General features: G+C 41.3%; 1 protein-coding gene across 3 annotated transcripts in view; it reads left to right on the top strand.

Moving 5' to 3' along the window:
- The window catches only part of LOC147237379 (uncharacterized), a 28,082-nt gene that overhangs the window by 10,392 nt on the left and 773 nt on the right, over window positions 1–16,917 (top strand). For 2 of the 3 annotated variants that reach the window (XM_086148304.1, XM_086148313.1), the window contains exons 2-7: window positions 337–655; window positions 11,455–11,601; window positions 11,734–11,777; window positions 11,877–12,012; window positions 12,226–12,336; window positions 12,528–16,538. In XM_086148304.1, coding sequence (XP_086004430.1) covers window positions 361–655; window positions 11,455–11,601; window positions 11,734–11,777; window positions 11,877–12,012; window positions 12,226–12,336; window positions 12,528–16,538 — 4,744 coding nt within the window. In that variant the 5' untranslated portion in view covers window positions 337–360. Of the gene's footprint in view, window positions 1–336; window positions 656–9,932; window positions 10,150–11,454; window positions 11,602–11,733; window positions 11,778–11,876; window positions 12,013–12,225; window positions 12,337–12,527; window positions 16,539–16,917 lie in introns of those variants that run through there. The other variant, XM_086148321.1, reaches the window with a different exon arrangement.

The following is a 16,917-nucleotide window of genomic DNA, read 5'->3' as shown; positions in this document are numbered from 1 at the left end:
GTATGAAAAGTTCTTTGTAGCCGTATTTTGACTTTTGCTTTGAATGTCACTGAATTTTCTGCATTTGTTTTCCTTCCAGCATTGCTTGTTACTGTGGACTGCAGCAGCAAATGACACATCTGAATCAGACACTTAATCTGTTGGGTTTTTGACTTTTCAATGTCTCCAAACAAATAATGTCAGTGATTATGTGGTGGTGTCACCTGAAATGTATAGTTTCAGTAAAGGATACAAATGACCTCTTAAATAGACTCCAACAGTAGCCAGTATGTGTGGTACTGAAATGAAAATGATTCAGTCACTGTCTAACTTTTCTGTCCTCTTTATCTTTTTCAGGGTGTAACTCCAGGCAGAGGTGGTATGTCAAACCGTGACTCAATGGGCTTTGGGGAGCTGCTTCCCCGGGATGTGGTTGAGATATTTGCCCAGGAGAGACATAGTAAAAGGGGTAGGAAGAAGCGCAGTCGCTCCCTGGGCCGAGCTATCAGTTGGCTGAAAGGCAAGAAACTGAAGAAATTCGCAGCAAACGAGAAGGGTCTCGGTCTAGGTCCCGCACTTAACTTGTCGTTGGATGGACACAGTTCTGGAAACGCTGGTGGAAACAAGGCAGGACAGAAGTCGGGAAAGCAGGCCTACCAACAGGGAAACAGTCATGGTAAGAGCCCGCAACATGATCAAGATTCCCTTTATTATCATGGTTTTCTTAGTAGTAGTCAGCCTACCAGCAGGGCTAAGTTAGAGAAGTAAAAGAACAATGCATTCGTTTTTTTAAGTTGTACTATTAAATAGTTGTATTATCCATTTTAAGATGTGGTTCAAAGACACTAGACATTCTGGTGAATATTTATTGCATGTCATTCTTCCTGTCAAGAGAACCCTAGACTCTGAAAAGAAACAAGGGAGGTATTTGAACCTCAAGGGGTGGGGGTCTTCTCAGGGGAGTGCAGTGTCTCAGATTTTAGAAATATGTTTTAACATACTGTTGTGTCTGGGACCATGTGTTATATATTTTTGAAACATTGACCCTGAAATTTTCAGACTTCCATTTTCAAGTCACGATAGCAACTTTGTTTTGGGACCTTTTAAAACAATGTCTACAGAAAAGAGCAGCATGTTCCTGTGAATATCCTGCTTCTCCACTCAGAGTTGCGTTTGTTTGCTTGCTCTGGGGATGTTTGAAGAGACTGACTTCCCACCCACCCTCAAACCCGAAGGTTTGCTCTGATTGCAGTGAAAAAGAAAAAAATCTGTCTGTCCTGTTCCATGATATGTTCCCTTACTCACCTGATCTTCAGGTTACACAAGAGTAAAAGGCTGCATGGGCTATGATGACAGGAGTGGTTGAAAAACACTCACACACTCTGCAACTGCATAAAAAAAATCACTTTGCACTCTCCTTAGGTGAGTGAAGCCACATTTTTCTAGGTCTGTTCTTGTCAGAGCTTGCTGTTGTGTCAGCCCGCTGCACTTTTTAGGTTTTCTTTTTAAAAGTCTGTGCAGTGAATCAAGTGAACATTCCTTTCACAGTTAAGTGTGTTAAGATATATGACCACCAACTTTGGTTTCTTCATACGCTCATTAATCACACCCTTTTCCCAGAGACGCAATCCAACTTGATACATACACTAACAGACACGCAAAACTAAAAGATAGTGAGGTTTCTTGTTTGGGGCTTTTTTATCTATGTGTTTAGCAGTGCTTGGTTAAGTGTTCTCAAACAGAGGAGGATCAGTATGTTTCTTACTGTCACTCCTGTAGCCCAGACCTCAGTAGGAACAGTGTTGGGGGATTTCCATTCAGCCTGACACAAACAAACATTACCCACAACAAAAGACACATATCCAGTCGTAGCTGTGGTTTTGGTAGATGATGAATGACACGCTTTTGCTTACATATGTCCACAGCTATTTTCACGATCTTTGTTTCAAGCTGCCAGTCTTAGTTGGTTACAAAAGCACTGTGAGTCGAGTTTTGTGAAGGAAAATAAACCAAGACAGAGATAACATGTTTCTCCAAGGTCGAAGACTTGGCTACCTCTCACACTGGCACTGGGTAGAGGCCACGGATTTTTGTTTTTGCTTTATTTTCACACGCTATTAGACAGGAAATATTTCTTGAATGTTTATTGGTATGTTTATATAAAGAGGTCGTCCTGTTAATTTTTCATTGCCGCGTTGCATCTCGTTGTTTTTCTGGTCGGCAGATAATTATGTATTTTTGAAATAATGCGAAACAGAGATGAGTTTGGTACCGGTGAACGGCAGAGACATCTCCTCGCTAGGTTACTCCTCACCAGCTCCTAGGGAGCAGGGATTACTGCCTGGGCAGGACACTATTCTTTGTAATACACTTAACAGAACACTGTAGCCGTGCCTTTGATAATGATGATGATGATGATCTATATTGATGCCAAAGTGGCCTCCTGCCCACTTAATGCCCGATATGGCTGGCAGGCAGAGCGCCAGTTAATTAAAAGCCATGCCAGGACCGTTAGGGTGAAGGAAGAACAAAGGGTTCTGTTTTTCCCCTGACCGTTGTTCTCACACTGTTCCTCCTCTCTGAAAGACAGTGGTGCATGAGGATTGGTACGTGACTATTATGACGGCTAGACAATTTCTTTGAACGCGACTGAAAACGAAAAAAAGTCACACAGTACAAGGTCCAGCTGGAAAAAAGTAAAAGAAAAAAAACAAAGCAAAACAAAGTAGACCATCACATTTTCAGTTGTACCAGAATTGTTTCTGAATAAAAGGAACAGGTTTTTTTTTTTTTTTTTTACAATTCATAGAAAAGTGGGACTCCGTCAGCTGATAGTTGTGGTTGGGTCTGTTCTTTTACGCACTGAGGAAATTATTTCCTGATTTGTTGACTGATATTTACACTGTACTTAAAGAAAGAATTGAAGAAAGTACTTAAAGAAAGAATTGTTATTTATGAGAAACCTTTAATTAGTGAAGGCAAAAGCATTGCTTCGATAAAAACTGGTTAATTTTTTTTTCGCACAGGTTATAAAACAAACCTTCGAAACATCGTGTTCCTGCATGAGTGTGGTGTTCAGTTGGTGAATAAAACAGCAATAATTAAAAAAAAGAAATATAGAAAATGTACATTATAATGGTGCATTTCAACAGAGACTTGTGTTACTTCCAATTTCCAATCTGATAGTAACATACTTATGACTCATAGAGTTTCGACATGGTAATTCATTCATAATCTATACAACTTACACCCCGGATCGGTCACCAGTTGTACATAGGGCCACTCATAGAGACCCACAACTTTATGTCTGTGGAGGTTCTCAGTCATCCAGGTCATGGTTAACCCTTATCAAAAGCTCCTTCTTGTAGCTGTACTTGATTTTGTGCTGTCCCATCATAGTTATATGGTGTTCCCTTTTTTTTTTTTCCCAGGCCATTGTCACTTGAGGTAACAGTGCAGGGCAGTCCGCAACTGAATCCCTCAAATAACATTGACCCCATCTGCCGCATAGGTAGTGGAATTCTGTCAAGAGAATCCTAGACTCTGATGTCATACCAAGTTAACAAAGACAGCACAGTTAGAATGTACTTGCACCAACTAAATGATGACAAGTGTTAAATTGCAATGCAAACCAATTTCAGCCAAATGTGTTTGCCATTTCACTGCATAATTTCCACTGTGCTCTTTTCAGAAGTATTTGTGCAACATGCCGCTGATCCATTCGAAATGAATACTTTGGTAAAAAAGCATCCAGTTAAAATGTCATCTAAAAAGATTACGAAATATTAACGATACTTGGTTAAAATTTGTCTTGAATGAAAAAGGGAGAAATAATGAATTAAGCTTGTCTTGCACGAACACATTCACACTGTGTATTGATAATTCATTCATATCATTTAAATAATGATGAACTATTTGCTGCTCATGATGATATCAGGACGACAAATCCCAGCATCAAATCTTATTTAATATTATGGGAAATAAAAAAAAAAACATTGTGAGAAATGGATTTTCCATACATAATCTGAATATGCTTTTTAGATCCAAAGTGTGTATGAGCTGTACCAAACCTTGGATTGTACTGTGCTGCAAGTGTGTAAACAAGTGGATTCCGTAGAAAGAGTTTTTTGGGGTTATAGAGCAAGCTCAAACTCCACTGAGTTTATTTGCGCAGCAAGAGAGACAGAGTGGGAGAGAGAGAGAGAGAAGGAGGAGTGCACAGTAGCTGCTCTGCGTGACAAACTCACCTCCTGGACCCTGTTAGGAACTCCCCCCCCCCCCCCCCCCCCTTTCTTCTAGTTCTGTTTACCTTTGTCCATTACAGAGATTCAATTTTTTTTCTAATTTTCTCCCCAACAAGAGCTCTCAGACCTCTGCTTCAGGTTCTTAATATGGTTTTGAGTGTCATTAGCTGTTAATAGTCTTTAGTCTTCTAAGAGTCTCCATGCACTTGTCTGATAGTGATTACCTTCTCCTGCCAAGCTGTCAATCTCTTCCGTGTAAAACCAGACATAAGATCTCTATTACGTAACTCTGGCATCTCAGACCCTTTCTTGCCTTCATAATTGACTTTAAACAAAATGAAGTGTGACTCAATAGAAACAAAATGGAGAGAAGACTTATCATGCTTCGATCAGAAGGTCACCTGTTTTACACAAAACACTCCCTGAGATTCCCCACATTCCTGAGCTTAATAGAGATTTTTTTTGAGGATGCCAGATATAAGCAGTCCTTGTTGTGTATGTTTGCATAAATGAAGGAATTGGGGTAAATTTAATTTGATTTAAAAAAACAAAACTGCTCTAATAGTGACAGGGAAGAATTTCGGGTGTATTTACAGCATCTGTTGTTGTCATCTTTTTTTGTCAATCCAAAACCATGTTATTGTTTGACCACTAAAGTACTGTTCTCACTAAGATTTCAACAGGTAATTTTCATCTTCCACAACAGTTAGATAGATAGAAAAATCCAATTGCATTGTAGTGATTGGGGGACAGCAAAGTGATTTTATAGGACTAAGATGGTAATTAAATAGCAGCCACTGGATTGGGCCTGAAATATATCTACCATCAAACCAAGCAGTTGGAGTGTGTGTGATAATACCAAAAATTAGTCTGTTTATTTTGGCACGATATCTGCTCTCAAGTTTGGATCTCCTCCTCTATGGATGGAGATTCTATGGGGAAGTCATATGGACTCAAACCTAACCCGAGTTTCTGTGCTCACTGCGTTGGTTTTGGAGCTCCCATCATCTTACATCCCTTGCTGTGCCACATACTTTTCCCACTGAGCTGCATGTCACTTAGATATGATTATTGGTGATACATTAAGAGTCCTGTTATTAGATTCATAAGAGAAAGTCATTGGCTTCAATATGATGCAAGGGAGAGGAATTTCTAAAAGCATGTATTTCCTGAATTATCTAAATATTTACACCACACATTTAAAACCTCTTCAGTCTTGTTAAAGCAGCAGTCACTTCTGGGGCACAAAATATATTATCGGTGCAATGCAGGCAGAATGAATGGCGATCACATACTGAAGAACAGACCTGAAGATCCTTTCACTTTCTTCCTCTCAAGGAGGATAGAAATCATGTACCTTTTTGGCTGAGTCTCTTTAGTTTGTGTGTGGGGGGGGGATTAAATAATCAAAATCCTTGATCTCAGTATAAGTGGGGTGGTGTGGCTGAGGTGATTAGAGTGGTCATCCTCAGAACTGAGCATTCCTGGTTTGATTCCCGTGCTCCACCAAGCCTGTTAAATGTCGTTGAGCAAGACACTGAACCCCTAAATGCTCCCATGGCACCACTGTGTGGCTGCCAACTGTTCATGGTTCATCCATGATGGGTTGCATTGTATTCATGGACTAAAAAAAATCACACTTATTGATCTGTCTGTTGATTTTCTTTACTGCTTAAAATGAGATCAATCTAAAGATAGTTTGTTTTTCAGGCACTTAATTTTAGAATTTACCATTTCATCATAGAAATACCTTTAAGTAGACTCACATTCAATAAGTAGGGCAATGAGGTGTTCAATTGTAAACCAAGCACTTAATCATGACCAAAAACTTTTACAGGGTTTTTATTGCGGTAGCTGCAGCATCACCGTACCCAAATGAAAGCAAGGTTCATATTCAGGTCATTCAAATCGGCTACAATGAGTGCAAGATTGCCCTCTGGTCCCTTTGGCAAAGGACTTTAGCTCCTTTTATTCATTTCACTTTCCCAATGTTTGGCATCAACATTAACACACTTACCCTGATGGCTAACAGCAACTGATATCATTAAAAAAAAACATGCTGTGTGTCACCGTCAAGATATGATGTACTGCAGTTGCTCAACAGTGCAGTTTGTCATCACAAAAGGAAAAATCTTTGAAATCACAATGGAGTTTGCCCAGAGAACAGCGAATAAGTGAGTGTTGGAAAAGTCGCGAGTCCCCATGGACAAATTAAGCTGTTTTGTTGTCACGTGATACAATGTTCAGGACATAGTAATGCATGTATTGTGCCATTGCAGAAGATACTTTGTTCTTGGAAGAGCAGAAAATTTTGTTGCTAATCATTTCCGTCCTCCAAAACAGTCTGTTCTTTAAAGGTCCGCAGAGAGTGCTGACAGAGATGCATTCTTGTGTTAACTGTAATTGACAGACAGTTTATATCAGCAAAACCTGGTGTTAAAGGTCTATTGATATATCATTGACCAAGCAATGGATTTCATTGATTCAGCTGAAGTAAATAATGATAAAGAAGCCAGAATTTCACCTTTTCTAGTGATGCATCCTGATCGTTTTTATGAAGCAAGTGTCATGACTGTTGCAACACTATTGACAAATGCATTGTTTATCCAGTTGGAAAGATTTGTAACCCTTGTGAGTCAAGCCATGGTACTAAAACACAGAGCCTTTATATTCTTTGACAAAAATTAATTTTCAGTTAAAATACCACACAGTGGTAGAGTTTCTACACCAAGGATGAAATTGTTTTTGAAAGCAAGTTCACTGCTCATGATGAAGCAGGTAGTTTCTGATCATTTTTACCTCTGACACATTTCTATATATCTGTTAGGTAATCCCAATAATTTCTTGTGATAGTTAACTACAAACTTTATGTAGCTTTATTTCAATAGTAGATAGGTAGATAATAATAGATAGCAAAATATAATTTAATTATTTAACACTAGATCCACTTGCAACAGGTAGAGAGACACATACTGAGAAACACAATCTTACTAGTAATAATGTAATAATATTTGATTGTTGTATCAGTCAGAGAATCCAAAGATGATATCTTCTTGTTACCAAACCAAAACATATGTTAGTTGGATTTTTCATTACTATTTCTTTTTACTGTTGTATTGGTGACGCTCCTTTGATTGCCAACAATCTTATTGTTAAAAATGGAAAATGGCGTGCGTAAACGTTTACCTGGATGTGTTCATACCTGTCATTGACACATCCGCCATGTGTATAGAGACGCAAATAATGGGAGACATGGTGAACCTCCATTCTTCTTCCTCACTGCCTTTGTATTAGGCTCTGTCGGTATTTTGCCGATTAGAACGGCTTAAGCACCTGGCAGAGAGCTCCCTCGGAACTGGAGCGATACTCCCACATGGTTGTCTAGCCATCGGGGTGAGACGAGACATGGGGACAAGTCAGGACAGGGACCAGAGACGTGGGGGAGATTTGCATCTGTGTGGTTCCCATGAAGTGGTTCCAAGTGGAGTCACATCACATTGGTAGGTTGCTGAAGTTTGATGTGTGTGTGTGTGTGTGTGTGGGTGGGGTGGGGTCCTTGCTGTTTTTTATTTAAAAACCTCAATTTGTACTGTATCTTATTCATTTGAATAAAAAATGGACCAGTTAAGGCTCATTATTTTGGTGTGAGGCAGGGGTTTCGCTATGATCAAGGAAAAACAGCTCTCTCAAGTGCCCCTGTCTGATCTCTTATCAGTTAAGAAAACGATTAAAAACCCAAGGATTTTTGTCAGTCTTGGAAATAAAATAATAACATTTTAAACATTTTTTTATCAGCTTATTTTATGACAGGGCCTAAGAAGTCAAAGCATTAACTGATCATATTCTCTTCTTATATCCTCTGCATCCTCTAAAAATTGATAGTGATGTTGACACATTTTTTTTAAATCCAAATAGCTCTAGATAGTCTTTATTTATTGATTGATTTGTCTTCGGAAGATGATTGTTTTGGCCATGTAAAAAAGGCGTAAAAACAGCATTTAGACCATAATAGAAAACACATTTACAGAAGATGTACCCGAGCTCTACTGTTGCACCCGACCATGAGAATGTTCAAAGGAACATCAAGTGAGTTTTTATTAAGTTTGAATTTCAGAATTCAGCATTTTATGTCAATAGATCTTGACTGTGAGTTGCTGCCCACTAAATAAACCAATTTAGTGGGTAGGTTATTTTAAACTGTGACTGACTGTCAACAGGTCGTTAGGAAAACCTTACACTTTCCTCTGACACCTGCCTTTACCATATTTTCATAACACTGTCAGACACATAAAATTGGAGGACTTACATACAAGTTAATAAATATTTGAATAGCTGTGGTTCTATATAATTGTTAGTCTGGTATGTAGTGACATGGCATATTTCTACATGTTATTTTCTCCTAAAATCGCCACATCACCAAAACAAATTTTGGCTTCGTGTAACTTACCTTGATGTTTAAACTGCAACGTATCTCTTAATTCCCTTAAGAAATTCCTTAAACGGGATTTGCAGCAAAAAATCCCCCTCCCATTGGTGAAATGTGCAACCCGATTGAACTGGTTTTACAGGATCACATTGATAAGATTCAGTATTTTTCCACAAATTTGACATGTAAATATTCATTTTCAGCTCTTTAATACCTCCAGCATCCTTAAAATCCACTACTGACGGATGAGTTCTTTAATACATCACTGATTACACAATTATCAGTCTGTTCTTCCATGATAATATGAGGCCCTCATTAATATGATTGGAGGCCCCGCCTATTGTATTCCATGGAGACCCAGTGAAATGTCTTCTGTCATGGTAACCAGATACTGCAGCCTTATACTGACATGAAACCACACACTCATATCTACTTTCTGTTTGCCTATAGGCTGGAGCCTTAGCAGCAGTTTCTATTGAGAGTGATTTATTTCTTATCATGGCTTGGTTTGGCGTAGGTGAAATTATTTTTTTTATGTTTTTTGTGTCTGTTTTTTTTTCTAAATTGCTCAGTAGGATTGCAACCATGGGAATGTTTCTGTTTGTTCAGATGTCATGCATTCCATGTCATGTTGGCTCAGCACACCAGGAAGTGAACAAACCACATAACTTCACATGACATTGATGTTTCCTAAATGGAAAAAAAGAAAAGGTGTGTGAATCAACAGCAGGTTTTTAAGATAAGAGACTTCTACGTTTTCTTATATAGTCCCCTGTATTTATTCTGCGCAGTGACATATTTTTCAGAATGCTGATGAAAACACCAGAGAACATATTTCACATGTGTACCCATGTGCTGCTCGCTGCAGGCTGTTTTAAAACATGTTTTTAATTCTGTTTTAGCTGTCGATAATTTTGATGCATGTACTCCCCCTTGTGGCTACATTATAAAACTGGAATGAATGAATGCGTGTCGTAAAAACACTGAAAGGTGTAATAAAATTCAGTACACCAATTGCTGATGAATGCAACTTTGGGTCTGTTTTTCGGGATTATTTTAAAAAGATATTTCTTTCTGTCTGCGTTCACATGTTTGATCCATGTTCTTGCCAACCAATCAGAAGCCAGCATGCTTTTAGATGGCAGGAATTAGGCTGCAGAGGATTTCTGTCTGAGCTCTGATAGTGTGTTCACTGTTGAGACCTTAGGCATTCTGCACAGAACAGAAGTGGCAAAAACAATGCCACCAAAAACAAATAAAATTGTATCGTGATCCTTGCTGGATTTTTTTTTTTTTTTTTGATTGAAACTTTCATGCCTCACACAGCCTCTGTGTGATCTGATCTGAAACTGTTAGAATTTCTTTTTGGAAACAACTGGAGCATAGTCTCGGTGTACTTTTGGATTACTTAACAATCTATCAGAGAAGTCATGGTGGTGCTTTTCACTAATGACCTGAGCACTCGTTTTCATTGCTTGCCAGCAGTCTTGAAGAGAAAAGGTGAGTGAAAGACTAAGATAACCATTTAATTCGTTCCCCAAAAAACAAAAAAAAAATTGTATTTCCCGTGCTTGCACAAGATGAATAGATAAATAAAGAAGAATTGAAGGGCTATCAGCAGTTTGTGTGTGGATATATATATATATACTGCTCAAAAAAATAAAGGGAACACTTGAACAACACAATGTAACTCCAAGTCAATCACACTTCTGTGAAATCATAGTGTCCACTCAGGAAGCGACACAGATTCATTTTGACTTGTTTTAAGGACATTACATCAAAGTTGGATCAGCCTGGAGTTTGTTTTTACACTTTAATTTTGAGTGTGATTCCTAATCAGACCTCCATGGGTTGATACAATTGATTTCCATTGATCATTTTTGTGTGATTTTGTTGTCAGCACATTCAACTGTGTAAAGAGCAAAGTATTTCATAAGAATATTCCCTTTATTTTTTTGAGCAGTGTATATATGTGTGTGTGTGTGTGTGTGTGTGTGTGTGTGTGGAAACAAATGATAATAAATATGTTTTGTGTTTGCTTGACTGCAAGCTGTTCTTTACATATTTCTGTGAATACCACGTATTGTGCTCTTTTGCACACTTCTAATGGTATTACAGACAGAGACAGACATAACACTGGGACCTGTGAGCACATGGTCACCAGGGCTAAATCCATCACGGCATTACAGTGACAGTGCCTACAATTAAGTACAGTAGGTGGCTAAATGCAGACCAGCTGTCTACATTACATAAAGGTTTCTTAGAAGCTACTTAGTGATCTGTGGCCTCAGAGCATGTGGGCAGTTAACTGAGGTGGTAGATGAAATGTAAGAAATGTAAAAGAAATGTAAAAAAGTGTGAAATTTTCTCTGTTTTAAGGTGCTAAACGCAGCTGAGATACAGAAATGATTAAATCAATTTTTGTTACATGAATTCAATACCATTTGTATCTCAAAGGAAATTCTCATAATTTTCATGTTGAATCCAGAGTTGATTTTATCAATCAATTGAAGTCATTTTTAAGGAAGTTGTAATAACTTTTGTTATCTGCCTTCGGGTAAGGATCTTTGTTATTAATTTCCTTCGCTGTCTACCCATTTTATACTAATTGTAACTGCACCTTGTGAAGATTTTTGACATTATCAGTCCTTCTTTGTGTCAGTTGTAGGCCACAAATTTTTAATCCAACGTAAGTGGAACTAGAGTTCGTGTTCAAGAATATATATTTTTTGTCGGGCCAACCTCACACCTTGTCTTATCCATTTGGCTTTAAGTTGATTCATGCTTACCCTCCCCCCTCTCAAGCTGTGCCAAAGAGACACGATGGTGATGAGGGCATCCCAGCAGCACCGCAGATTCAGGAAAATGTGTTCATTGAGGCCAGCCGGCCAAAATACCTGGAGGACCTTCACAGCGAGGCGCTGGAAGGACTGAAAATGATGCAGCAGGAAGGTACGAGCCAATAATGACCCAGAATTAAATCTCAGTGCTGCAAATTACATTTTCATTTACTCCCAATACATGGCCATAAGCACTTTTAATGTAATTGTATTGACATAGAATTAAAGGTTGTTCTCCTTGCAGATACTGATCATGGAGTGGAATACCAAGATAACGAAAGCACTATTGTAAGAGAAAAATCACAATCACAACACTTTCTTGCACTCATCTGATGGTATATTAGAATGACAAACCTATAACATATTATTGGTTTCTGCCATTTTCAGTCAACAATGACAATCCAAACAGACGGGGACGGTGAAGGGTTTATGACTGACAGCACCATCGGTGGGACTTCCTCTGTTGTCTCGGCAAAATCATCCGTGTCTACCAGGTCCTCCCGCTCTGGACTTACCAGACAAGGTAATTCCACAGGAATCTCCTTACATCTTTGGTGTTTCTCAGGGCATCACATCGACTGCAACTGCACGTGTGAGGGGGGAAAATTCTACTTCACATGTGCCGAATGTGGCACATGTATAGACATGTATAGATAGTGAATCATTTATTGCTTGGTGAGATAAAGAGATTGAGTTGAAGTGTCATGCTTATATACACGTCCTTCTTACTGTGCAGGATCAACATTTAGACCCCTAAAATCTGGGGAAAGGTCAGAGAAGACAAAGACACGAAGACGCCACAGGAGAACTGTTGTGGGTATCCCTCGGCATGTCCAGAAAGAACTGGGTATGTAGTTTAGCCCTCATTTTTTGGACTCCTCTGAATTGTATTATATTGGCATTTTTAATTCCCGATAATTATATGTATGAATTTCATGTTACTGTGACTATAATTAAAAGCCGTCCATCAAGTATCTCTCTAAGTATCACAATAATTCACAAGAACTTGTGCTAATGAGACCTCTAATCTTTTATCAGGACTGGATAGAGTGGGATGGACACTGAATCCAAATTTAGAAGAACAACTATCTCATAGTGAGACTGTTGACAGCCCCAGCAGTGATGGGCCAGAAAGTGGACCCGATTTGTGCTCGAATGTCAGCGAGCCAATCAGTCCAGACGAAGTGCTGCAGATCTGCGTCACCCATGCTGGACATAAGGATGACCTGGCACTACTGCAACGACTGAGTCCCGATTTGCTAGGTGCCCAGAGGCCTCATTCCCTCGCTGCCCCTTCAATGACTACTGCCAACAGCCTCCAGCAAGGCCTTCCCAGCCCTGTCATGTCAATATCTCCCCAGGCTGCTTACATGTCAAAAATCATTCCCAACGCTGTGTTGCCACCTTCCATTGAGGTCGTGGAAATTAGTCGTGGACAGAGTCGCAACAGTCTGAGAACTGTCAGCAAGGCCAGCCTGATTTTGTCGAGCCCTGCTTCCTCTCGGGCTTCATCCAGAGCTTCGTCTTCCAGAACCACCTCCACCAGAGCCTCCAAAATCACCTCTGCCTCACGGCAAGACCCCCACAATCTGTCCGAAAGCTCTTGTTGGAGCAACTCAGGTTCCTCGGACACCTTGGTATCTGACTCATCGACTATCTCCAGCAGTAGCACCCCGAGACTAATGAAGTCTCAAGATGAAGACACCTCTGCTAAGGAAGACAAAGGCGTTGGTCGCACCCCCATCGGCAAGGGGTCCAAATGCACTAACAATGGCAAGCTCTTTTTTAAGGGGGACAAGGCTAAAAGAGAGGGTCCCTTTGTACGTAGTCTCTCTGTCATAAAGCACAAGAGGGCTCCCCCTCCTCCGAGCCGTTCATATTCACTGCACAATAAAACAAAACGACGTTCACGTGACATATCGGGCTTGGATTTCACATCAGGAGAGTCTTCACTTCATAGCATCTTGGCGGCAGGTCAGGGAAATGAAAATAACAAACTCGGATCTTATTCGGTGTCCTCGAGCATCGACAGCCCCAGTTACAATGGAGACATCAGCTCTCTGGATGACTCTACAGGCTCTGCCTCATTCAGGCTGTCTAAATCCCAGCTGCCGACAACACAGGCAGACAACTCTGCCGAGATTGTAGAAACCGTTCCCAAACATACGCCACAAAAAAAGCAGGAACGACGACAGGAAAACAAGCAGGGCAAAATAATTTCTCTGTCAAGTGGCTTCTCCAGTCAAGAGCGTACATCCCCGCAGCTTCCCAAGCAGCCTCACAGCACATCTCCGAACCACAAGAGAGGTATCTTAGCAAAGCTTCAAAGGTTGTTCCCAGGTTCAGCTCCATGCCCTGTCACACAGTCGGGGGTTAATGAGAAAGCAAAACCCAAAGAGGATCCTCAGCCTGACTGCACCGTGGATTCTGTAAGTATCAGCCCCTCTGTAAGGGCGTTGAGAGAACTCTTTAACATTCCGCCCCCGCCTAAGGTCCGAGCACCCCCACCTCCTCCGCCAGAGGTATGGGCTCATAGCAAGCGCACCATTGAGCTGTTGCTGGGACCCCCAGTCCCTGAAAACCCTTGTATCATCTTTAAAAAGAATCCAAAAGACAGGAGACAGCAGAGGCAGTCTGCTCCTTCATTTCCAGAAGGCTCTGCAAAAAGTTCAACCGGAGAAAGAAAACAAAAGAGTCACATTACAGCAGCGGAGTCTATAAATGGAAAGATAGAGACAAATAAAGTTCAAGAAAGTGGATTTTTGAATACAAAGACTCAGAATGAGACCAATGAAAGGCTGGTATGGAATGTAGATATGAAAGAAAATGTTAGTGTGGCTGAGAAAGATGAGAAAGTAAAAGTAAGTGATATTTTGAATGACATGTTAGCGAAGGCTGTTTTGAAGCGCGATGAACGGTTGACAGCAATAAGAGAAGAAGATGCTAAACAGACTCAAGCTCAAGGCTCCGAGGCGAATACTGGAATGGATGCATTAGCCCCCATTTCATCATTAAGAATATCCCCTTTGCCCTCTCCGCTTGTGCACCGCCCTTCCCAACCCCCAAGCACAAAAAATACCAAAGACAAATGTCCTGTATCCCCTGAGTTGTCGTGGCCCCCACCGCCTCCACCAGTGGCACAAGCAGTCACTGTGTCTGATGACACAGATTTTCCCCTTCCACCTCCACCGGTATTTAGTGCTGGAGGCTTAGTTGCACCGGTTCAGGGGTCACCTAAAAAGCAAACTTCTACCGCAGCAAACATCGGGCAGATTAATCCTTCGTCCATAGCTGGGCTTGCTTCATTGGCGGGGAAGACCGAAACCGTCAAGGCCACTAAAGAGGGTGAACCACAGCAGTCCATTACATTACATGGAACCACATCTGCACTCATCAGTATCCCTCCCCCGCCATCCTATGCGGCTCCCCCTCCACCGGTTAAAGAAGCATCCCCGACTATGACTAAAAAGGTCTCTCCTCCACCACCAACAGAGGTTTCGCAGTCCCCTCCTGAAAAAAAATCCCCTCCGCCGTCCAAAGAGAGTGATTCCCTGCCACTTAAAGACATTTCTCCCCAAAAACCCAAAGTGAGTCCTCCTCCATTGCTTAAAAAGGTTTGTCCTTTGCCAATTCAAGAGGATTCTCCCACTCCCAAAGAGCCCCTTCTGCCTCTAATTCAAGTTCTCCCTTCTCCCGTCAAAGAGACCTCCCATCTATCGGTCAGTGCAGTGTCTCCAACAGTTAAAGAGGTTGTGCATCCAAAGGCTCCAGAAATCTCCTTGGTGCACGCTAAAGAATGCTCTGCCCCATCCGACAAAGAAGTCTCTCCTTTCTCTTTTGAAAAAGTTACATCTCAGTCTTCTGAGGAAGAAGCCTCTGTTATTCACCTCCGTTCACCAGAAAGTATACCACCACCACCACCACCACCACCACAGAGGCCTGAACCTTTGCCACTCCTAGAGATACAGCCCAAGTCATCACAGCAGGAGATCAAACTTACAGAGGAGGGCAGTCCGACGGAACCAGAAACTACCCCTGTTTCGTATATCAGGGATCTCAAGCCTCCTCAAAGTATTCCACCGCCACCCCCAATAGAGTCTCTTACATCACCTGCGGTTGCACCAATGAAAACTCAAGTCACAACGGTTCAAGTACTCCCCACTCCACAACCATGCGAAAGCTGTATACCAACAACTTCAGAGCCTGTTCCTTCTCCGCCTGTCAACGCTGATTTACATCCACCTACCGTTGTGCAGAGTGAGACTCAGGCCATCACAGAAACCCAAACTCCTACGCTCCCCTCGTGTCCTTTTGAAGAACAGGAACCCGCTCCCACTGTCTCACATTTCCTACAGCAGAGGGTCAAGTTACGAAATGTTAATAGCGGCCTTGAGCCTCCTCTAGCTCGGGAACAAGACCAAGCCGAGGAGTCTGTGAGCACTAAACAGTCCAAAAGTGTGCTCCCCACCTCATCTGTCAGCAGTGAGGCTCCCCAGAAGCCTATCAGAAGATCATTAATTATGTCTCCTACATCCACCTCTCCACCTGCCACAGTATTGTCACAGCCAGCTCTGTCCACCTCCCATTCTGTTGCGATCCCAGCTGAATCTTCATCTACAGTACCCCCCTCATCAATAAAGTCTCCCCCTGCCGTGAACCCGTCCCCCTCCATGAACCTACAGGAGGCCATACGACAGAGGACCGCCGCTAGATCGAGAGAGAGCCTCGCTGCTCGCCTCAGCATGCACTCACCTACGTCACCAGTGGACGTCCACAAGTCCCCCACCAGCACAGCAAATTTTATATTCTCTAAGAGCAATAAAAAGGTGGTGATGGAGACTAAGCCCGTTCCAGACAGCAAGGAAACCTCACCGAAAATCCAAGGGGTTTCTTCCTCAGATGTACTTAGTGACACTGAGTCAGGGAATAAAGTTGTCAAAATGCTACCACCGGTTGCAAAAAAACCCAAATCGAAGGCCAAAGAAACAGAAACCAGCGATGGGATGGAGAAAACTGCACTACAGGAAACACAACCAGAGAACCTCAAGGGTAAGGGAGGTTGAACTGACAATGACGGGTTTTGTGTTTTGTTTGAAACTTTAATTTGCGGCTGTTAATATGAGGGCATTGAGTGACAAAGGGAAATCTTAATAACCGAGAACAGAAACCTTTCAAGTGAGGGGGACAAGAGGCTCTGTTATGCGGCTAGGGTGTTTAACTGTGAATTTAGTTGTTATATGTTACAGCTTTTATCAGATGGTTTTATTTATTTTTAGATAACTCCCTTCTTTGATAACAATCCAAAGTGCATAATGAGTCCATGAATGGTTGTAAGTTTGTCATCCCAACCTCACATTGAAGATGTTGATATTATTGGTTTTTGCCCTTTAATTTTTCACCGGTCTGTTTATTCCTGAAGTCAGAGCAA

This window comes from Fistularia commersonii, chromosome 1 (assembly GCF_037954325.1).
Source record: "Fistularia commersonii isolate RoL2024-O1a breed Wild chromosome 1, RoL_Fcom_v1.0, whole genome shotgun sequence".
Lineage (NCBI taxonomy): Eukaryota > Metazoa > Chordata > Actinopteri > Syngnathiformes > Fistulariidae > Fistularia > Fistularia commersonii.
This window is presented reverse-complemented; position numbering and strand designations above follow the sequence as displayed.